Here is a 25,250-nt window from a genome sequence, read left to right on the forward strand (position 1 = left end):
ACAAGGCACTCGAGAGTGACAATGGACACCTGGATCTTTTTCTTCGTTTCCTTCTTGGTCTGTCACTCCAATCCAATCGACTACTCTTACGAGGTCTGTTGTCACAGTATGACTACAGTGACCAGAGCAAAAAGGAAGTAGTTCAGTACATAAAGCAGAAATTAGAGGATAATTTGTCTCCAGAGAGATCCATCAATCTGTTCTACTGTCTGAATGAACTGAATGATCAAACTCTGGTGAAAGAGATTCAGACCCACCTCAGTAAAGGAAGTCTTTCATCTTCTGATCTTTCACCTGCCCAGTGGTCTGCTTTGGCCTTTGTTTTGTTGACATCAGAGGAAGAGATGGAGGAGTTTGAGCTTCAGAAATTCAAGAAATCAGACGAATGTCTCATTCGATTATCAGCAGTCATTAAAACTACCAAAAGAGCTTTGTAAGTCATTTATTTACATTTTGTAATGTTTTGTTTTCATTTAAAAATGAATTTTTCTACTAGTTTTGGACGTCCCCAATCTACAATTATTCTTAAACATATACCATGTATAAATCTATTATACTTATATGGGTGAATTATATATTTTTTTAATAGTAAAATGAAATGAATCCTCACATTTAATCCTCAAGACACTTATTATTTCGATGATAGAGCTAGCACTTTAAATGTGTGATTGATTATTATTAAAGCTATAAAACTTAAATGTTATCTTTTTAATCAAGAATGCTAATATACAGGTCCTTCTCAAAAAATTAGCATATTGTGATAAAGTTCATTATTTTCCATAATGTAATGATAAAAATTAAACTTTCATATATTTTAGATTCATTGCACACCAACTGAAATATTTCAGGTCTTTTATTGTTTTAATACTGATGATTTTGGCATACAGCTCATGAAAACCTCAAAAAATTAGCATATCATGAAAAGGTTCTCTAAACAAGCTATTAACCTAATCAACTAATTAACTCTAAACACCTGCAAAAGATTCCTGAGGCTTTTAAAAACTCCCAGCTTGGTTCATTACTCAAAACCGCAATCATGAGTAAGACTGCCGACCTGACTGCTGTCCAGAAGGCCATCATTGACACCCTCAAGCGAGAGGGGAAGACACAGAAAGAAATTTCTGAACGAATAGGCTGTTCCCAGAGTGCTGTATCAAGGCACCTCAGTGGGAAGTCTGTGGGAAGGAAAAAGTGTGGCAAAAAGCGCTGCACAATGAGAAGAGGTGACCGGACCCTGAGGAAGATTGTGGAGAAGGACCGATTCCAGACCTTGGGGGACCTGCGGAAGCAGTGGACTGAGTCTGGAGTAGAAACATCCAGAGCCACCGTGCACAGGCGTGTGCAGGAAATGGGCTACAGGTGCAGCATTCCCCAGGTCAAGCCACTTTTGAACCAGAAACAGAGGCAGAAGCGCCTGACCTGGGCTACAGAGAAGCAGCACTGGACTTTTGGACAAATTTTGCATGTCATTCGGAAATCAAGGTGCCAGAGTCTGGAGGAAGACTGGGGAGAAGGAAATGCCAAAATACCTGAAGTCCAGTGTCAAGTACCCACAGTCAGTGATGGTCTGGGGTACCATGTCAGCTGCTGGTGTTGGTCCTCTGTGTTTTATCAAGGGCAGGGTCAATGCAGCTAGTTATCAGGAGATTTTGGAGCACTTCATGCTTCCATCTGCTGAAAAGCTTTATGGAAATGAAGATTTCATTTTTCAGCACGACCTGGCACCTGCTCACAGTGCCAAAACCACTGGTAAATGGTTTACTGACCATGGTATTACTGTGCTCAATTGGCCTGCCAACTCTCCTGACCTGAACCCCATAGAGAATCTGTGGGATATTGTGAAGAGTAAGTTGAGAGACGCAAGACCCAACACTCTGGATGAGCTTAAGGCCGCTATCGAAGCATCCTGGGCCTCCATAACACCTCAGCAGTGCCACAGGCTGATTGCCTCCATGCCACGCCGCATTGAATCAGTCATTTCTGCAAAAGGATTCCCGACCAAGTATTGAGTGTATAACTGAACATAATTATTTGAAGGTTGACTTTTTTTGTATTAAAAACACTTTTCTTTTATTGGTCGGATGAAATATGCTAATTTTTTGAGAAAGGCATTTTGGGTTTTCATGAGCTGTATGCCAAAATCATCAGTATTAAAACAATAAAAGACCTGAAATATTTCGGTTGGTGTGCAATGAATCTAAAATATATGAATTTTAATTTTTATCTTTACATTATGGAAAATAATGAACTTTATCACAATATGCTAATTTTTTGAGAAGGACCTGTATATTAAATGTATGACTATATAAATGAAACTCTAATATACAAAAAGTACTAGTTTGTGAAGAGTAATATCATTGTAGCTCACATTACTCACAGAATTTTTACTGTTCATATAAAAATAATAGGTATAAATGCAATGCTTGTATTTCACAAAAATATTACATGTATCTAATTCTATGGTGTGCTTTTTTTCTCTTGTAGGCTAAATGATTGTAACCTAACAGACAAAAGCTGTCCAGCTCTGGCTACAGTTCTTGGATCAGATACCAGTCTGAAAGAGCTGAACATGAACAATAACAATCTGCAGAACTCAGGAGTAAAGCATCTCTGCATTGGACTGAAGAGTGTAAATTGCAAATTAGAGATACTGAGGTAAGTTTTGTGACAATCCTGTGATGAGCTGATTAGTCTGCCACAGGAAGGAGGGCAGAACTGATTTAGCTCCGTGGAATTTCTACGTAGACTTTACAACATGAACTGTATATTCTAGATCCTACCACAGCATTCCAATGGGATTTAACTGTGGACCTTTATTAGGTCATTTCAAAACTTCCATTTTCTTGTTTTCTACCATTTTGTGGTCTTTTGAATGTGTTGGGTCATTCAGGTGAAAGACTTTCACCCCTGTAGAGTAATGGATAAATTAACCCTTATAAATTACTGTAAACTGGATGTTTACAGTCCAGATTTCTGCAGTCCAGATATTAGACTCTCATGTGTGTTGACGTTTCAAATATTAAAGGTTACTTGCACAGACACTGTTTAACTGAAGAGAGATGACATCACTGAATTCAATGATGAACTGCCTTTAACTATCATTTTGCATTATTGACACACTGTTTTCCTAATGAATGTTGTTCAGTTGCTTTGACTCAATGTATTTTGTTTAAAGTGCTATATAAATAAAGGTGACTTGACTTGGGCTTTTGTATTCAGTTCTCAGTTTGCTCTGCAAATTACTGTATAAGGAATATATATTCACTTAATGGTCAAATAATGTAGAGGTAATTTCTAGAAAAATCTGATTGTTTCATTCCTGTTCTAGACTATCAGACTGCGGCATCACTGAAGAAGGTTATAATGCTCTGGCTTCAGCTCTGAGATCAAACCCTTCACACCTTATAGAGCTGGATCTCACAGGAAATGATCCTGGACAATCAGGAGTGAAGGAGCTCAATGATTTACTACTGGATCCAAACTGTCAACTGAAGACACTGAGGTGAGACAATTCAAAATAATATATATGCAGTTTAATTGTTTATGGAAATATTATTTCACTGTTGTATTAAAATCCTTTAACATAGTTTGAGAATCACAAAGTTTGGTTAAGAACTATTTTGAATCCCACTTAATCTTCCCTCCTGCAGGTTTTTGGGCCCTGCTGCAGATGAAGCCTGTCAGTATGTGACTGGAATTGTGGGTAAAAACCCATTATTCCTAAGAAAACTGAATCTAAGTGAACATGAACTTGGAGACTTGAAACAGCTTTTTCCACTACTGCAGGATAAACACTGTATACTCAGCACACTAATGTGAGTATTTGACTGCATTGGTACTAAGATTGTTGAGTGTGAAAAAACTAGGAAACTCAGGAATATAGAGACGTATTGGAATTGTTGATAGGACAGGATAGGAATAGGGAAGATCTGTTTTCTGTTGGGCAATTCACAAAAAAAGTGTTGAAATGTAGATAAATGAAAATACACATGGAAATATTAATTTGTAAAGTTACATTTTAAGTAATGACAAAAGTTATTGAGCAAGTATGTAAATATGCCAGCAAGTACAAGAACACTCCCCTTGTTTTACCTTTATCCACAACAGTAGTCATCTAATAGTAATTTATAAATTGGGCGGTCAGGTTGAATCTCGCAGTAAATGACAATTTGGCATCATTTTTCTTTGCGTGATTACATCACTGACTGTATCTTGTTTGCATATTGAAATTACTTCAGTGGTTGCATTTTGTTTTTACAAAACTTGCCAAGAATTTTAACTAGTTATCTACAGTACCTCAGAGGCTCCCAACCACAATCCTGGAGGCCCCCCAACTCTGCATGTTTTCCATGTCTCCTTAATCAAACACACCTGATTCCGCTCATCAGCTCATTAGTAGAGACTCTACTAGTAGAGGCAAGACCTGGGGCATGTTCAAGTTAAAAACGGTGCGCAACGTTTTGCTACGGTTTCCGGGTTGAACGTCATGTTTCCTGGAAACGGCGTGCACCGGTGTGCAATGGGGTTTGAGATGCGTTTTCTCTTGTTTGGTGGGTGTGTCAGAACTGCAGTCCAATCAGCAGCAACATGTATATAAAGCATGCGGTATTAAAGTGAACTCGCACAATGGCTTCAAGGAAAATAATGTACGAATGTGTTCGTTGCAGCTCAGTATACGCAACAACTGATGATATTAGAAGACATGTTTGTCGTAAGTGTTATTGTAAAATAAACAAAATGATGTAGTTGTTTATATGTTTAGCTTCATTGCAAGTGTATGACATTTGGTTTAGAAATAAACAATGGTAATTAAGTGCTTTTCCTAAAAATGAGAAAGAAAATACAGGGTATTAAAACCGTATGAACTACAAATAAAGTCAGTATGTGAGGCTAAATAGATGTGTTTTAGTCTGAATTAGGTAAGAAACACAAATAACACAAAGAATGGCCTTCTCAGCTGCCATAGTTGCAACTCTTGCGTCATCAGAACAGTGTGTTCAACACATCACTGTTTCTGTTTAAAAAACGTTGTGCAACGTTTTGTCGGGGCTGAACGCAGCCCTGAAGTAGAGACAAGACCTGAAATGGGTGTGTCAGGCAAAGGAGAGATGCAAAATATGCAGTCTTTGTGCATTTCGTTTATTTAAAACACAAGTTTAAAAATTTTAGTTGAATTACTCAAATAAATGAACTTTTCCATGACATTCTAATGTATTGAGATGCACCTGTATTGTAACTAATGTTATAAGCAAGAAAATGTTATAAGTTATAAAAATGTGATAAGTCTTTTTTTTTAGACTTTCAGACTGTAGTATCACTGAATCAGGTTATAAAGCTCTGGCTTCAGCTTTGAGATCAAACCCTTCACACCTGATAGAGCTAGATCTCAGAGGAAATGATCCTGGACAATCAGGAGTGAAGGAGCTTAATGATATTCTACAGGATGATTCCAGTAAATTAAAGGCCATCAGGTAATAAACCTTGAAATATTTAAAACTCTACCACAGATGTGAAAACAGCTGTATATTATCAGATAAACCAGACAAATGGATCAGTGTGGAATAGGAATGACGTGAACTGAATTAAATTGAAGTTTCTAAGAATTTAAACTGACAACATATCGTGTGGCAAAAATAATGCACGCATTATCTAAAATTCTCATCTACTTCCTATAGGTTTCTGAAAAGCCCTGCCGCACAGGAAGCATGTGATTATCTCACTGAAGTTCTAGGTACAAGTCCATTAGTTCTGAAAGAACTGGATCTGAGTGAAGTTAAATTAGGAGACCTGGATGGGGGGAAACTCTCGGCTCTTTTTATGGACTCTCATAACAAACTGGAAAAAATTAAGTGAGTGATGTTATGCATTTATAACTCTTGTTTATCATTATAAAAGACTGTCAGTCACATGTGTGAGCAGAGATGAAAAGCTTTTGATCTGATGTGTGTTAAATATATGCTGAATATTAACTTATGATTTTTTATTCTGTTTAGGCTGAATAATTGTAGGCTGACAGAGAAAAGCTGTTCAGTTTTAGCTACTGTTCTCTCCTCCAAAACCATCCTGAAAGAGCTGAACCTAAATAACAGCTGTCTGCTGAACTCAGGAGTCAAAAAGATCTGTGAGGGACTGAAGAATCCTGTGTGTGAGCTGAAGATACTCAAGTTAGTACATTTCACCAACAGCTAAAACAAATGCCACAGATATTAGATTAATGTTGCGCATTGGCTGATTATGGGGATATTATATATATTCTAAACCCTTTAGGCACCAGGGTTTTTTGTAAAAAAAATATGGGCAGGAGAGGCCTCTGGGGCCTCAATGTGCAGCCCACACACACACAGATGATGGCAACTGCCATAACAGGAATCAATGATTTCAAGGGAACAGTCTCTGTGATACCAGTGATGAGGCCCTATTGATGCTAGCTCCTTGCACTGACATTAGTGGTTGGTCCATAACACAGGCAGCCATTGTGGTAATAGGCTCAGGTGTGGCATAAACTGCTCCTGACATGATGACACTGACAAGGGGGCAACTGCAGGATTGCAGGGTCCCTCATCCACAACACCCACAGTGAATGCAGAGCCTCTCAACGAAAAAAGTCTATATACTGCTCAAGAGTCCAATGTGGGGTATTGCGCGAGATTAAACATGGTATGTCCTTGTGTAAACCATAATGGAAAATGTCTTTCATGAAATTTTCATTGAAGTTTATCTTATAGCAAAGTTCACAAAAGTCCTCCATATAATCCCCAACTGAGCAATTACCTTGACAGAGGTGAACAAGGTGTGATGCTGGGTCCAAGGTAATCTGTGTTTGAAAAGCTGCTGGATCCATAGTAGGCAAAGTATTCTGTAACAGCAGGACTCAGAAAGTGTTGTAGATCCAAGTCTGAGCTTTTATTAAAACAGAGCATGCTCAAAACAGTCAAGGTCCAAACACCAGCAAACAGGAATATCCAAGGGCAAGACATAAATGTAATTCAGAAACATGAAATGGTCAGGGAAGAGAGAAAAACATACACAAAACACATGGCAATGGTCCAAGTTCAAAATCCAAATGGGCAATCCAAAGTAACAAAACAAGACAAAGAAAACAAGGCAATGGCTTGAAACTTTGCTTTTCATACTTTCTTGGACCTTGACACTGTTATTTATTTGGCAGTATATGGGGCAGTCTCAAGTCTACCGGTTTTCATGCAAACTATCTTAAATTTTGTTCCGAAGACGAACAAAGTGTAGCGTGTGGCGTGTCACACTGGTGAGTATTTCACTATGGGCCAAAGGATCAGAAGATAGGTGCGACTACTGGAGAGAGGAGGGCAGCACAGTGGTGGTGAATTATCAACAGAGTCTTTTATATGATTCAACTTTGTGTTTATATTTTCCTTTTTGTTCTTTTGTTGTTTGAAATATGCAAATCACAATGTAAATTAACTAATTAGCAATGGTGACAATATTTGTTCTCCACACTCTTTTTGTAAGTACTTGAATGAGCAACTTTAACAGCTCGACTCAATGTAAATCAGATTATTCTCTTTGTACAAATAAAATAAAAATAAAATAAAATAATTGGAATATTTGAATTCAATATTTCAAGGAAACAGTAAGCAATATTCTCAAACAAAAACAATGCATTCACTTGAATACTCAGAATTCTTACAAACAGTCAATTTGATTCAATGTACAGAATTAATTCTCAATTTTCACTTTTCAAATTCAAATAAACACTTTTTTTCCTCAAAACTGTAGTATTCTTTTCAGGTTGTGAATCAAATGCTCAAGATTCAATTGGTGGAATCGATTCAGACGAACAGAATCAATTGACTCAGTTCACGAAAATGTTGGTTTTCAGTTCAAAGTTAAATGTCTTTAGTTGAGGATTCGGAGGGAAAAAAAGAAGGAAAAAACAGTTCGCAATGAGTCCAGGCTCTTTTTGTCCAAGAGCAACACAACAAAAGGAAAGGAATTCTCCTACCAGGTCTGATGAGCACAGGTCAACAAGTGAATCGAATCCGTGGGTGGCTCGCCGTATGTGTACGCTTATTGCGTCTCGTGTGTCCGATATGGAACAGGAAAACTTCTGATGGTGAATCACAGTCTCTCACAAAAAACCCAGCCAAGGCAAGAAAATAGTCTAAATTCAAGCAGGGAAGTTAATACGCAGCACTTTAAAGTTGCGTTGGTCTGCATCAGTCACTATTTATTTTACTCGTCCTCTTCTCGCTCCGATGACAGCTTATCAACGTTTCTTTCAAATTATTCAACTCTATTTTATCTGGTCTCTTTTCACTGACACTTTAGCTTAAATGCGGGAAATTTCTGGAGATTACTCCGCACAGCTGCATTCTCTGGCTTGCTTTTTCTCATCTGCCGCTCGCATTCAAAGAGGGACTTGCGCAACCTGATGCGCTGCTGCCATTGGCTCACAGAAATGTCAGTCACTGCAGCGCAATGTGTGATTGGGTGATTCTCTTTTCAGTCTAAAACAGTCTTTTTCTCCTTTTTCTCAGCTGTTCCTTTTTCGATTAACTCACATACTTATTTGTTTACTAGTAGCCTGGGTTACACTCTCCCCGCTTAGAAGATATGCAGGTCCCGCTGCATCCTTTAGGCTGCAAAGTCACTGCAGAAGGATATCCACCATACATTCCTAGAGGGGTATCTCCAAGAGAATCAGGCTCATCCAATGATATGGTAAAGGCTGTGCTGAGCCCTTGCAGCAATGACTGTACAACCAGAGAAAGAGGATTTCCCAACTTAGGGTAATGCAGTCTTTTTGGCGGTTCATGGTTTCTCTGTGAGCGTCTAGGTGCATCTTCCTGGCTTTGGCCAGTATCCTTTGAGTTATCCTGGGGGGTCCTTGAATTGACATTTCCATCCTGCGACAAGACACTATTCCTTTCATCCACTTTACTGGAGACACTAGGAGAGGGTTCATCCAACTCCTTCCTCTGCTGTTCATCTTCCACTTGTGTGTTACTCCTATCCATTCCTGTAGGATCCATCATTTGTGGGTTTTCTTTTTCATGTTCATCAAGCAGACTCTCATCTACATCACCTGGATCAGATAATTCAGGTAAGTTCTCTTGTTCTTTCATTGAAGTAGGATGTTCAGCCCTTGTACTAATCACAGTTCTTGCTTCAGGCGAAACTTCTGACGTAACCCCAGTTTTTGACTGATCCTCAGGTCTATGGTTGGAAAGAATTGTGCTCTCAATGGTTGGTAAGTATCCAGATATGTAACTTGGAAAGTCATCTTCAGATTCTGAATTCTGGAATTCACTTTCAGACTCTCTTGAACCAGTGTTTGTTCGTGTTCTGGGCCTGCAGGGTTTCTTCTGTCTTACTGACTCAGTTTTGTCTTCCTCTTGCAGAAATCCACAGGGTAGTAGCAGATCGCGATGGAGTGTGCGGAGTGGCCCATCCTTGCCTTCAGGTTGAACAGTATAGACAGGTAAATCACCAGCTTTCTTGATCACGACGTAAACTCCTATCTGCCAACTTATTCTTTCCTCTTAGTCTAGCATTTCTCACCAGAACTCGATCGCCAACATCAAGGAATGAAGCAACCACTCTCTCATCAAACCTCCGCTTATTGCGCACAGCTACTTTTGCAGCATTCTCTCTTGCTACCCTGTAGCTCTCCTTCAGTCGATCTTTCAAATTTCTTACATAACTTGAGTGAGACTGGTATGACTTTTCAGCATGTAATCCAAAAGCCAGATCGACTGGCAGCCGGGGTTGCCTCCCGAACATTAACTCGTATGGTGAGATCCCAGTTGAGTCATTACGAGTACAGTTGTATGCATGGACCAATGGTTTTACAAAACTTTTCCAGCAGGTCTTTCCTTTATCATCCAGGGTGCCCAACATCTGAAGCAGAGTCCTGTTGAAACGCTCCACAGGGTTTCCACGAGGGTGATATGGTGTCGTTCTCACTTTACGTATTCCTGCTATGGTGCACAGCTCCTTAATGAGTTTTGACTCAAAGTCAGGCCCTTGATCACTGTGGAGTTTCTCTGGGAATCCATAATGGACTAGGAAGTCATCCCACAGGCATTTGGCCACAGTTTCAGCTTTCTGGTTTCTGGTAGGTATTGCTACAGCATATCTGGTGAAATGATCGGTGATCACTAGAATATCTTTTGTACCACTTCGATCAGGTTCAAGTGACAGAAAGTCCATGCAGACTAACTCAAGAGGTCTGCTTGTCACTATATTCACCAGGGGTGCAGCTCGCTCAGGAGGAGTCTTCCGCCTCACACAGCGCTCACAGGTCTTTATTTTTGCTTCCACAGTTGTCGCCATCCTTGGCCAGTAGAATCGGGATCTAGCAAGGTCCAGGGTTATCTCTATCCCTAGATGACCCATGTCGTTGTGCAAGCTTGTTAGCACCATCTCTCTGAGATTCACTGGTAACGCCAACTGATATAGCACACTTCCTCTGTCCTGCCTCCTTCTAAACAACATTTCGTTCTTGAATTCGAATCTGCTCCACTCTCTTAGCCATAAGGATATTTCCGCAGGTTCTACTTTTCCAACTGGTTTCTTACCAGACTCAAGATACTTGATAACAACTTTGAGTTCTGGATCAGCTCTTTGGTGTTCTTTTAGCTCCTCTTCAGACATCTGGGGGAGAACTGGAAGACCATGAGCGGCCTCTTGCTGGAACTCTTGAGGTATTGCGCCAACGCAGAGAGACAGCGACTCAAACACAGTAGGTTGGAAGTACGACATGCCAGGATCAGTAACCCTTTGATACACTTGGTGTCTTTCACAGAGAGCTTTCACCGCTGCTGGCAGAATTGTTGGTTGGTCGGATTCTGCTAAATGGTGGAGGGTGAATTGCTTGATTCTTTCACACTTTTTTTGAGAGACAAAGTCATCCAGAGGTTTGTCATGTGGACGTCTTGAGAGTCCATCTGCATCTTGGTTTAACTTTCCTGCCCGATATTGAATCTTGAAGTTGAACGTCGACAGGCTGGACAGCCACCTATAGCTTGTCGCGTCAAGCTTAGCAGATGTCAGAATGTAGGTGAGTGGGTTGCTGTCCGTTATCACAGTGAACTCTCCTACATACAGATAATCACTGAATTTGGTCGTAACTGCCCACTTTAGCGCAAGGAACTCTAGTTTGTGTGCTGGATATCTCGTTTCACTCTTGGTTAAGCCTCTGCTGGCGAAGGCGATTACTCTCATTCGTCCTTCTTGTTCTTGATAAAGGGTGGCTCCAAGTCCAGTGGTGCTCGCATCCGTAGTCAGGACATAGGGAAGGCTGGGATCTGCAAATCCGAGGACTGGAGCTGAGGTCAACTTCTCCATGATAGTGTTGAAGGCACTTTGGCATTCCTGAGTTTATCGTTCTCCAAATTGCTCTTTAGGATCTCGGTACTGTGTTCTTTCTTTTGGGCTTCGTTTCTGGTTTTTCTGCAGAGGGGGGTAACCAACAGTAAGGTCGTTGAGGGGTCTTGATATCTTGGAAAAGTCTTGGACAAACCTTCTGTAGTATCCAGCGAATCCGAGAAAAGACTTGAGCTCTTTAAGGTTTCCAGGCCTTGGCCAGGTCTTGAGGGCTTCAATTTTGGATGGATCTGTTTCGACACCATTCTTTGACACTATATGGCCCAGATATCGGACTGACGTTTGGAAGAACTTGCACTTTTTACGAGAAAGCTTCAGTCCGAAGCTGTGATCCCTTGGGGCATTCGGTTGAACTCCCAGAACCCCAATGGGCATACGAACGCTGTTTTCTGTTTGTCAGCCTCTTCCATCTCAATTTGGTAGAAACCAGATTTTAAGTCAAGAACTGAAAACCACTTGGATCCAGTTAGAACAGAAAAGGCTTCCTCCAGATTTGGCAGAGCATATGCATCCTTTATGGTTTGGGAATTCAACTTCCTGAAGTCAATACACAAGCGCACATCATTATTTTTCTTCCTTACAACTACTATGGGGGAAGCGAATGGGGATTCAGATTGTCTTATGACACCGGCATCGAGGAGCTCTTTGAGATGCCTTCTTACTGCATCCACATCTTGCGGGTGGATAGGCCTAGCACGCTGCTTGAAGGGTGTGTTGTCATTAAGATTGATACGGTGTTTCACTTTATCAGTGTGGCCTTAATCTAACTCTTGTAGTGCAAAAACATCTGGCATGGAGTTCACTAGATCCGTTATCCGCTCCTTCCATTCACATGACAAGGGAGAGTCACCGAAGTCAGGAACAATGACTTGTGAAGGATTCGCTGCTTTGCACTGTGGGATACTCATGGGCTGTTTTCCTTCAATCACATTCTGGATGGCATGTATTTCAGCCAGTACTGCTCTTGGAGGGATTATTAAATTAGCCTGTGTTCCGTTCTTCACTACTACTGGTATCTGGACGTTGCGCTTTGGCGGTAAGGAGTGCAAACTATTAGCCACTAGCAGTCCGCCAGGCAAAAAGGATGATGTTGATGGTTCCACTGCCACCCAAGTCTCCGACAGCAGTCCAATGATGTTGACACAGCCGTCGAAGACTACAGTGCTTCCAGCTGTTATAACTTCAGGCATATCTCCCTTCACTTTTACTTGGCCTAAGACACTTGTACTTGCTCGTTGTCGTCTTGCTTCAAGGACTCTTATGACAGCTCGATACCCATGGTAATACGACTTAACTTGGGGCATGGTCGCTTGTGCATGATCAGCATACAGAACGTCCAACGTGTTGGTGCCAATGAGGATTAGGGGTGCATGAGTCAGGTCTGGAACCACTAGGGCCAATGTTGGAACTTCAGCTTCAACTCCTAGGAATTCCTGCGGAAACTTGAGAGTCAATTCAACATATCCTAGATAGGTAACGGCCTGTCCATTTGCTCCTTCAACCTCTAACAGGTGGTTCAACGGTTGCATGGAATACTGTGATAGGTGACTTTTGTAGAAAGACAGAGGAATTGTTGTAACCTGTGATCCTGTGTCTAACAGGCAGTTCACTTCTTTCCCTTCGACTTTAATTTGTGCAGTGCATTTCATTCCTACCAGTCCTACTGGTAACTTCAAGGAGTTTCTGCTGTCGGCCTGCTTGTCAAACACTCGTTGATGCTTAGGGCAATGTTCGTTTTTCTCAGTCCCCGTCAGCCCTGCGACAGAGACTGACTTTAATTTAAAGGCACTGTGGTGGTTCCATTTTGGAGGTCCCATTCAGCTTGTCTTTCTCTCAATTTACATCTTTTCTCTTCAACTTTAGATGGATTCGGGGGATTTTCACAGCTGACTGCTAAGTGACCGTCTTCTCCACAGCGAAAGCAATACCATGGACGGGGCCGGTTGGTGCTCACTCCTGCATACTTTGGCCTCTCATTACCATCTCCGTCGACTTTTCTGACACTGGATCTACTCTGGTCTCTCAGATAAGGGGATCTCTCAGATCGGTTTCTTTTTGCATCTGAGGTAGCGACTTGGATTTTCAGCTCCGCTATCTGTCCTTTCAACTCCTGAAGTTCACTTACTTGAGCTCGTTCTTTCACTTCCTGTTTAGCAGCTGTTCTGATGGCCGCAACCTGGCTTTGGAGAGCAGCAATCTCCTTCTTTAGAGCACCGACTTCAAGCATTTCAGGGCATTGCTATTTACTCTTCTGTTTAGAGATTTTCTGATTGGGAGTGGTGAGGGCCGAAGAATCAGTAGTGTCCTCCAATGCACCACAAGAATAAGCAGACTGTTGGTGTGCTACTGTTCGCAGTTTAAGGGGAGCCGATGGGTGCTTGTTGATACCCAAATGCTTTCTCATTCTCTCTTCCTTTGATGTTTGCTTATCTTCCGCTGTACGGATGAGAATGGCTAATTCAGCAAAAGGAGGTGGGTCTGCTTTTCTCTTTTCAAGCTGCAGATCAGCTATCAGGGCATTGTCCCAGCAGCCACGGCAGAACTGCCTCAACAGACAACGGTCTCGTTCACTCTCTGCAACTCCGCTCCGTCTGATGGCAGCACTCAGAATTACATGCAATCTGTGGAGGTAGGCGGACGACCTTTCGCCAGGATTCTGCAGGGTGCTTATGAACTTGGCTAATAATTCGTCTCCGTCCTCCACCGACCCATAGACGGACTCCAGCAGCCTAAGACACTCTGATGATGGAGCGTTCGGGTTCACATGCTTAATCATGTCTGAAGCAGGCGGTAACAAGCTATCAAGAATTTTGCGTGTCTTGTATGATTCAGGAAGGGATGGATCATTCAACAGGTGATCTACACTTGCCCGCCAGGTGTCGAAATCCGGCTCGTTGTTTGGACGAGGGCTCCTTCCAGAGAAAGCTTTCAGGCGAAATGAAGCATTGTCGGGGGACACTGGATCGCTCGTCCTCACAACGTGTTCCATTACTACCCTCTGGATGCCTGGGGGGTGCACAGCAGTCATGGGAAATTTCAAGGATATCGTCTCAGCAGAGCTGACATCAGGGTCGTTTGAACAGTGAGGCGACGCAGTGTCTATGCTTTCCTTGACTGGGTTTTTGGATTCTGTTCTCAGCACAGACGGTGACTGACACCCTTCTGACCGCTGGGGAGTGCTGGTCGCACATGTCGGGAGATTTGACTCTAAAGGGCGATGCTCTAGCTCAGGCTCTACTCTAGGTGACTCATCAGCTCTCACTCTTGTCAACTCCCGTTCAAGTATATGTTGTAGGGATTCTCCACTGGCACTGGCTATTGCCTGCAATTTCTTCAAGCACTCTGTGGCGCTACAGGAAGTGGGGGTGTAAACGCTACCCAGTGTGCGCACATAAAACACAGTGTCTGGATCAGTAGGACTTACTATATTCAGTGGCAGATGGGGCTCGAGGCTGCACATGGCAGAATTGTGCGAGAACTCAACTACTGCATTCCGATGAAACTCAGAGTGTGGGTCGTCAATTAGCAAGTTGCATCGTATAGAGCCGAACCTCAAAAGGTATGCCTCTAGGACTTGATCCAATTCAGTCTGAGTTAAGCCACTGACAATTACTGCATTTTGCACATTAACGTTCTCTCGCTCCACAACATCCATTTCTGTCAGGTTCTCTGCACGTGCTTATCTCAATGACTATTCACCTCAGTCGCTGCTGCGCCCGGTCTCCTGGCTGGCTCGCCAAATTGTAGCGTGTGGCGTGTCACACTGGTGAGTATTTCACTATGGGCCAAAGGATCAGAAGATAGGTGCGACTACTGGAGAGAGGAGGGCAGCACAGTGGTGGTGAATTATCAACAGAGTATTTTATATGATTCAACTTTGTGTTTATATTTTCCTTTTTGTTCTTTTGTTGTTTGAAATATGCAAATCACAATGTAAATTAATTAATTAGCAATGGTGACAATATTTGTTCTCCACACTCTTTTTGTAAGTACTTGAATGAGCAACTTTAACAGCTCGACTCAATGTAAATCAGATTATTCTCTTTGTACAAATAAAATAAAAATAAAATAAAATAATTGGAAAAATTCAATATTTCAAGGAAACAGTAAGCAATATTCTCAAACAAAAACAATGCATTCACTTGAATACTCAGAATTCTTACAGTCAATTTGATTCAATGTACAGAATTAATTCTCAGTTTTCACTTTTCAAATTCAAATAAACACTTTTTTCCCTCAAAACTGTAGTATTCTTTTCAGGTTGTGAATCAAATGCTCAAGATTCAATTGGTGGAATCGATTCAGATGAACAGAATCAATTGACTCAGTTCACGAAAATGTTGGTTTTCAGTTCAAAGTTAAATGTCTTTAGTTGAGGATTCGGAGGGAAAAAAAGAAGGAAAAAACAGTCCGCAATGAGTCCAGGCTCTTTTTGTCCAAGAGCAACACAACAAAAGGAAAGGAATTCTCCTACCAGGTCTGATGAGCACAGTTCAACAAGTGAATGAATCCGTGGGTGGCTCGCCGTATGTGTACGCTTATTGCGTCTCGTGTGTCCGATATGGAACAGGAAAACTTCTGATGGTGAATCACAGTCTCTCACAAAAAACCCAGCCAAGGCAAGAAAATAGTCTAAATTCAAGCAGGGAAGTTAATACGCAGCACTTTAAAGTTGCGTTGGTCTGCATCAGTCACTATTTCTTTTACTCGTCCTCTTCTCGCTCCGATGACAGCTTATCAACGTTTCTTTCAAATTATTCAACTCTATTTTATCTGGTCTCTTTTCACTGACACTTTAGCTTAAATGCGGGAAATTTCTGGAGATTACTCCGCACAGCTGCATTCTCTGGCTTGCTTTTTCTCATCTGCCGCTCGCATTCAAAGAGGGACTTGCGCAACCTGATGCGCTGCTGCCATTGGCTCACAGAAATGTCAGTCACTGCAGCGCAATGTGTGATTGGGTGATTCTCTTTTCAGTCTAAAACAGTCTTTTTCTCCTTTTTCTCAGCTGTTCCTTTTTCGATTAACTCACATACTTATTTGTTTACTAGTAGCCTGGGTTACAAAAGCTTTTATGGGTTTGGAATGACATGGGGTTAAGTGATTAATGACAAAATTTTCTTTTTGAGGTGGAGTAACCCTTTAAGTGCTTTCTCCTTCTTTCCATGGATTCAAAGAAAAAACATAATCAGTGGCTGACTGAAAGGGAACTACAATGTTAATTTAACTTCTTGTTTTTTATTGTTTGTAGACTTTCAGACTGTAGTATCACTGAAGAAGGATATCTAACTCTGGCTTTAACTCTGAGATCAAACCCTTCACACCTGATAGAGCTGGATCTCACAGGAAATGATCCTGGACAATCAGGAGTGAAAGAGCTTGATTATTTACTACAGGATCCAAACTGTCAACTGAAGACACTGAGGTGAATGCTACAAAAATAATAACATTCAATAGTCGTAAACCCATTTTAGCTTAAGAGAATACAACTGGTAAAAAATACATTTATAAAATCTTTGGAATGATTTAAATGCATTTTAAAGATTTTTGAAAATAAAATATATGGCAGTCTATATCAGTATATTTCCTTTCATCAGGTTGTTGGGTCCTGTTGCTTATGAAGCCTGTCAGTATGTGACTGGAATTGTGGGTAAAAACCCATTATTCCTGAGAGAGCTGAATCTGAGTTTACATGAACTAGGAGACACACAAGTGAATCAGATCGCTGCGCTACTGCAGGATAAACACTGTAAACTCAACACACTGATGTGAGTAGTTTTAGTTTAGTTTTTTTCAGGAATCATTTAATACTGGCATCAAATAGTCAGTCATGCTGTATTTGTAAATATACCTCTCCTTTTTAATATTTTAGGCTGTGTGACTGTGGTCTAACAGATGAAAGCTGTTCAGCTCTTGCTACAGTCCTGAGATCAAACTCAACTCTGAAAGAACTTGACTTAAGCAACAATAATCTGCAAGATTCAGGAGTGAAGAGACTCCAAAATGGATTAGAAGATACAAACTGCACACTGGAGAACCTCAGGTGAGTTCAATGAACCCTTTGTTTGGTTTTAATAATGTTATTATCTTTTGTTCAAAGGTTACATTACTGTAGTAAAGATTTTTAGTGTAGTAAAACATTATCCGTCAGAAGAGAAAATAAATGTAGTATATTTGAGGTTTTATATTATAAAACTCTTTCACTGATATTAATTTTAGATAATAGATCTGATTAGATAATTGGTCATTTCAAACTTCTTTTCCTTAGACTTTCAAACTGTGGTATTTCTGAAGAAGGTTATAAAGCTCTGGCTTCTGCTTTGAGATCAAACCCGTCACACCTGACAGAGCTGGATCTCACAGGAAATGATCCTGGACAATCAGGAGTGAAGGAGCTCAATGATTTACTACAGGATCCAGAGTGTCAACTGAAGACACTGAGGTGAGAGATGATTAAATAATACAAAATAAATTATATGCATGTGAATTATTTATAGATGTATTATTTCCCTAATAGAGTAAGGTACACAAATTGTTCAAAATGATCAATGCCTTTTATAACTTGGTGCCTCTGATACCAAGAGACTTCAAGAGCAGTTGAGTCGAGGTACTAGTCAAGCCTCGACAGCTAACTTCCACTGGATAGGTGAAAGCACTGTAACTTTCCTCTTTGCATGTGACTTAGAGATATGTGTACTTCTCCATCTTCCACTCAAAAGCAGCCTCCAGGCTGTCTTCCCATGGAACAGTCAGTTCAACCATGAAGACCGTTCTTGTGATAGTAGACCAGAGCAAGATGCCTGGCCAGAGGGAGGTTACAGTGATCTGCTGCAGGAAATTCAACTGGTGGTCAAGATCAGCTCTAAGCTCCCAGTTGCCTTCGAGTGATAGCAGAGGCCACTCCTATCTGGTGCTTCCAAGCTCCTCAGCCTCTGAACCAAACTGGTTCAGGCCATGAGATGTTTATTGAATTTTTTTTTAAAACAAAACTGTTAAGATTAACAAGAGCTCTCATTACAAACAATGTTAGATCTTAACATGTTTTGTAATATATTGCACACTAAATTGAATCTTGCTTCAACTTCCCTTCTCCAGGTTTTTGAGTCTTGCTGCAGATGAAGCCTGCCAGTTTTTGGCTGCAGTTATGTGTAAAAACCCGTTACTCCTGAGAGAGCTTAATCTGAGTGAACGTGAACTAGGAGACACAAGAGTGATTCAGATTGCTGCTCTTCTGCAGGATAAACACTGTAAACTCAGCACACTTATGTGGGTATCTTACAACATTTCACATGTCACTACTAATAGCTACTAGTAATGTTACAGTAGTTGATAATTCTCATTCAAGTCAGTGCAATTTTTCCCTTAGCATCACAAAAAAAATCACTAAAATACACATTCACTATAAATACACAGATTTCTTCCTAGTTGAGTTAAAGAAACAGTTTTCAGCTGAAAATGTAATTATAAGTTCAATTTAAGTGCACATTCAGGGGTTGGACAAAATATTGTAAACAAGTGGGGAAAATTCAATATTTTATTCTGGTGTTTCACACCATTTGCCTGTAATACAACTTCTTTCTCAAAATTAGCAATGTATTTTTATAGCATTTTTAATGTTAATGTTAAATAATAATTACAGTTGTTTGTTCATTTTACTTCTTATTTTTAAACTTCTATCAGATACAACTTTATATTATATATATATATATATATATATATATATATATATATATATATTAGTAACATTATTAACATTATGATGCAATTTCATTTATTTACCAATTTTTACAAATTATACCTTATTGTACAGTTAATGAGCAGAAAAAAACAACAGATGTAACAATAACAAAATAACGAACTTTGTGTTATTTGTAATGCACTTGTAGTGGTAATTTCTGAGTCAATTTAAAATGACAAATTATTCACACATGACAAGCAAATACTCCAAAACCTTGAATGATTATCATAAAATTGACATATTTTCCTTCTCTTTCTCTCTTCAGTTTGTGTAGATGCAGTATTACAGAGAAACAATGTATCATTCTGACTTCAGCTCTGAAATTAAATCCATCTCTCTTGAGAGAGCTGGAACTCAGTAAGAATGAGCTAAAAAACATAGGAGTGAATCACTTATGTGACGTACTGAAGGATTCACACTGTAAACTGGAGACATTGAGGTGAGGAACATTCACATACGAGAATCAAAGACTTTGTTGCTTTCACACTGGCATTTTGTTGCACACCTGGGTTTCATTGACATCAGAGTTCGGTTTGTTTGGATGATGAGAACGCTGTCTTCCAAACTCGGGTGCAAAATTGACACAAACGAACTGCTGTTTGGACCCAAATGAAATAATATGAAGGCAGTCTAGTGTGGGCATGGAGAGCAATCAAACTTGGGTTTGGACCAGGCAAGCGAACCAAGAGTGAAAGCATCCTTAAAGTCACTTGAACACTCTAAAGTAAAAAAGATTTTTACACTTGCAAAAAATGTAGCTGATTGATGATTTGATATTTATATTCACAATTTACAGACAAGATTAAAACTATTTACATGCTGTTTTCTAATATCTTTATTGCATTATAGTAGTATGTGTTTAACCCTCTGGAGTCGATTCACACTTATACGCGTGATGAGGCATTTTCTCCTGATAACCCCAAAAAGAACTTAAATTACACTTTTTTTTTAATCGTACAGATAAGAGCAATACATCAATCAAATCTTTTATTTGTATACAGACATAATAACAACAAAACTTTTTGAATTCATAAAATAAAGATAACAAACAAGGTGTGTTGTCTGCAACCTTGGTCTGCGGTGATCTTCATTTAGAAATTCGTCATTAAAATGAACTGTAACTCAGTGAATACTCAATGAAGAGACATGAGAGATACATCTATAGAAAGCTTGACATGTCTACTTTTAAACTAAATAAGTGCTACCGAAAATAAATATTCTGTGTTAAAGTAATCCATATGAAAGCAACGCGATGTCCAGTCTTTCACGTCTCCCTTCATTATCTCTAATGCAACCGCGCCCACACGCTGAACACGCTATTGAGACTATAATGTTTCACTGAAACGTGCAGCTTGAATACGCCTGTACCACAGAAAACAAAGCAGCGAGACTGTTCTTCAAGTTTTTTATTTTAATGTTTGCTTCGCGATGAGAAGAATATGACAAAATTCACCCCAAGAAGATGTGATGAGAATTACCTCAGGATCTGAGTTTTGGTTTCCCTCAGAAAAAAAGAATGAAGTGCTTTATTCAGCAGAGATCATAAACATGAGTAATACTGCATTCACACCAAACGCGAATAGAGCGTCTGGCACAAATTATTTCAATGTTAAGTTAATGTAAAGATGCGTTTATGTGCGTCTGGAGGTCTTGTGGCACGAATGAGTGCTTTTTGTTTATTTGCACGTTTTATGCAAATTCACGTCTGACACCAGAGTTGAAAAATGTGAACTTTGCCGTCAATTCGCGCTGCGTTAACCAATCAGGAGCCTGCTCAGGAGTCACTCATTCAACATGGAGGTACGTCTGATGTTGTCATTGAGCAGTTAACCGGAGCTATATGACACACGTTCATATTTCTATAGAGACATGAATAAAAATGACCTCACTTGGAAGAGTGTGTTGTAAATACACATTTAACTTTTGAGTCACATAAACGTTTATCGACCCACTGCCTTGCCACTGTTTTTTACAACTATTTTCCCCCTAATATAGCCTACAGCGACTTTTCGCTAACAAGATAATGTGTTTATTCAGAGGACGTGTGCAGGAAAAAGTGGAAAAGCCCCGAATGCTCGATCAACATCAGCCATCTTGCAAACAGACAAACCGCCTAGCACTTGCAAGAAGCACAAGAAGCGGATTTTGCCTCAAACATGCCTCAATTTCGCTTTAAACCCTTGCTTTCTACATGCATCTATTTACCTCTAGACGTGTGAATGCATTCAAAAGGGTCGAGTGGCAAACTAGATGCGGTAGACGTGAATCTGATGCTCTATTCACGTTTGGTGTGATCGCAGCATAAGTCTCTTTTTATTTATTTATATACTTTAATTAGGTTTCACATAATGTGTAAACATTTTACTAGTTAGACTTTTTCCAAACTATAATTCCTGACTAAATGTATAATAAAGTGAAAAATTGTGAAGTTTAAATAACAATATACACTATACCAGTGGTTCTCAACCTTTTTTTCCAGCGGGCCGCACTATGGTCCAAGTGAAAGTCCCGCCGGCCGCACTCATATAATTTACATATTACGTCACCAATACAAACCAACCTGATTTATAATATTATAGCCTAAATATTATGATATCTAATCTATTACATTCATTGAAATAAATCAATAATTCTACTCCCCATAAATAAAACACCTGGTGCTGTCGGGAGCTAACCAATTTTGTGAGATTCAGCTCGAAAGGAGTAACAGCACAAAGAAGTTGCGATTGTAAAGCATGTTATACTTTCCGTAAATGTGTAACGTAATGTGAGTAGGTCTGCTCATGTCTGAAAATAATATATGAAAAAAAAAATCACATAAAAACATTAGGATATAGCATATATTTCATTGGTAGCCTACATTTTTTAATGTATAAAATACAATTAATTGTAAAACTGAAAGTTTTTTTTATTTTTTATCATTCAGCATATGGTGCAGGCCGCATTTGAATTCATGACGGGCCGCGGGTTGAGAACCACTGCACTATACCATTTAAAAGCTTGATGTAAATAATATAAATATAAACAAATAAATGTAAATGTAACAAATGTAACAAACAGTGCTGTTCTTTCAATTTATTCAAAAGATAAGAAATAATAATAATAATAATAATAATAACAATAATAATAACAATGATACTAATAATAATAAATGATTTTCACATAATTTAGAAAGACAAATTATAGGCAACAAGATCCAGTTCTCAAAAGTCTTGGGTACCAATGTTCTGTTTTTTTTTTTTTTTTTTTTTTATGGCCTTAAGTTATTTAAAGTTTTTCGTTTTTCACTAACCGCACATAAGCATTGTTTTCTCAAAAACACAATCATGTACATACAGGCTGCTCACATATTATTATAGCCCATTTTGTGCTGATTACAGAGATTTTATGACTTTAGTCATTTAGATGTTTATAAGCAACTGAAAAAAAACAAATGTCAGGGCATGACAAAATTTCTCCAGGCCCCAAAAATACCCTTAGACCTCAGAGGGTTAATAATGCATCACGCTATTAGCAGGCCTACACTCTGTTATTATTGTCTATTATAAATGTCACTTTAGATGCAGACATTAGAGAATCCTCTGCACTGCAAAGACAAACTTGTGATGCTGATGTTTTGATACAAATCTGATACTGAGTTTGGCATAAAATATTATGTACATTTATTGAGGTTAGAAAAATCTTCCCCTTTAAAGATTAAATCTCGCCCTCAATTCAAGAATAAAAATATATTGGACAGTGGTTTGCTGTTTGTTTGACAAAAATACAGGCATTGTATTATTATCCACCTAAAATAATGTAAAATACAAACTAATGAGATGTTGTTTAGGCTTTCAGACTGCAGTATCACTGAAGAAGGTTATAAAGCTCTGGCTTCAGCTCTGAGATCAAACCCTTCACACCTGATAGAGCTGGATCTGACAGGAAATGATCCTGGACAATCAGGAGTGAAGAAGCTCAGTGATTTACTACAGGATGATTCCTGTAAATTAAAGATCATCAGGTAATATACACTGAAACATTGAAATATTTAAAACTGAACCACAGATATGAAATCACCTGTATGACAATAGAGGGTTAAATAGACCAGTGTGAAAAAGGAATAAAATGAAATGAATTCTGACCGCATCAACTGGTCGCAGCCTATGCCTCCGTGGCCTGACTGAACTATGCTGGGCTGGATTTCAGACAGGACCACTTAGCCAAGGTACTTGAGTTTATTGAACACAATTTATCTTTGGCTGTCAAGTCAAGTCACCTTTATTTAACTAGCGCTTTAAAAAAAAATACATTGAGTCAAATCAACTGAACAACATTCATTAGAAAAACAGTGTGTCAATAATGCAAAATGACAGTTAAAGGCCATTCATCATAGAATTCAGTGATGTCACCTCTGTTCAGTTTAAATAGTGTCTGTGCATTCATTTGCAATCAAGTCAATGATATCACTGTAAATGAAGTGACCCCAACTAAGCAAGCCAGAGGCGACAGCAGCAAGGAACCAAAACTCCATTGGTGAAAGAATGGAGAAAAAATCTCGGGAGAAACCAGGCTCAGTTGGGGGGCCAGTTCTCCTCTGACCAGACAAAACCAGCAGTTCAATTCCAGGCTGCAGCAAAGTAAGATTGTGCAGAAGAATCATCTGTTTCCTGTGGTCTTGTCCTGGTGGTCATCTGAGACAAGGTCTTTACAGGGGATCTGTATCTGGGGCTCTAGTTGTCCTGGTCTCCACTGTCTTTCAGGGCTGTAGAGGTCCTTTCTAGGTGCCAATCCACCATCTGTTCTAGATACGTACTGGATTCAGGTGACTGCATTGACCCTCTGATCTGGATACAGACTGGATCTGGTGGCTACGGTGACCTCGGAATAAGAGAGAAACAGACTAATATTAGCATAGATGACATTCTTCTAATGATGTAGCAAGTACATTGGGTGTTATGGGAAGTGTTCCCGGTTTTGGTTTACCTAATTAATGCAGCCTAAAAATCCTTTAACGGATTTGGATATTAGAAGCATATCAGTGTGTTATGTTTAAGCCAGGTTAAAGAGATGGGTCTTTAATCTAGATTTAAATTGCAAGAGTGTGTCTGCCTCCCGAACAATGTTAGGTAGGTTATTCTAGAGTTTAGGCACCAAATAAGAAAAGTATCTGACGTCCGCAGTTGATTTTGATATTCTAGGTATTATCAAATTTCCTGAGTTTTGAGAACGCAGCGGATGTGGGAGATTATAATGCAACATGAGCATTATAATGCAACATGAGCTCCTTCACATACTGAGGTGCTAAACCATTCAGGGCCATTACATGCAGAGCATTTAGGGCCATTACATGCAGAGTTTTAGATCCTATCATTAACTCCTCTTTTTTTGAGAATTTAGCAGTAAGAAATTACTCATCATCCAGTTTTTTTATATCGACTATGCATTCCATTAGTTTTTTCAAATTGGGGTGTTTCACCGGGCCGCGAAAAAAAAAAAATATATAGAGCTGAGTATAATCAGCATAACAGTAAAAGCTAATACCATGTTTCCTGATGATATCTCCCAAGGGTAACATTTAAAGCGTGTAGAGTATCGGCCCTAGTACTGAGCCTTGAGGTACTCCATACTGCACTTGTGATCGATATGATACAGTACAGATCAAAAGTTTGGACACACCTCATTCAAAGAGTTTTCTTTATTTTCATTACTATAAAAATTGTAGAGTCACACTGAAGGCATCAAGGGCTATTTGACCAAGAAGGAGAGTGATGGGGTGCTGCGCCAGATGACCTGGCCTCCACAGTCACCGGACCTGAACCCAATCGAGATGGTTTAGGGGTGAGCTGGATCGCAGCCTGAAGGCAAAACGGCCAACAAGTGCTAAGCATCTCTCGGGAAACTCCTTCAAGACTGTTGGAAGACCATTTCAGGTGACTACCTCTTGAAGCTCATCAAGAGAATGCCAAGAGTGTGCAAAGCAGTAATCAAAGCAAAAGGTGGCTACTTTGAAGAACCTAGAATATGACATATTTTCAGTTTTTACACACTTTTTTGTTATGTATATAAATCCATATATAATTACACATGTGTTAATTCATAGTTTTGTTGCCTTCAGTGTGAATCTACAATTTGCATAGTCATGAAAATAAAGAAAACTCTTTGA

General features: G+C 39.6%; 1 protein-coding gene across 1 annotated transcript in view; it reads left to right on the plus strand.

The window, feature by feature from the left end:
• LOC132159554 (uncharacterized) overlaps positions 1 to 25,250 on the plus strand; it is a 1,375,546-nt gene that overhangs the window by 708,635 nt on the left and 641,661 nt on the right. The window contains exon 49 of the mRNA XM_059569099.1: positions 22,935 to 23,108. Within this exon, the coding sequence (XP_059425082.1) occupies positions 22,935 to 23,108 (174 nt within the window). The remainder of the gene's footprint in view (positions 1 to 22,934; positions 23,109 to 25,250) is intronic.

This window comes from Carassius carassius, chromosome 16, assembly GCF_963082965.1.
Source record: "Carassius carassius chromosome 16, fCarCar2.1, whole genome shotgun sequence".
Lineage (NCBI taxonomy): Eukaryota > Metazoa > Chordata > Actinopteri > Cypriniformes > Cyprinidae > Carassius > Carassius carassius.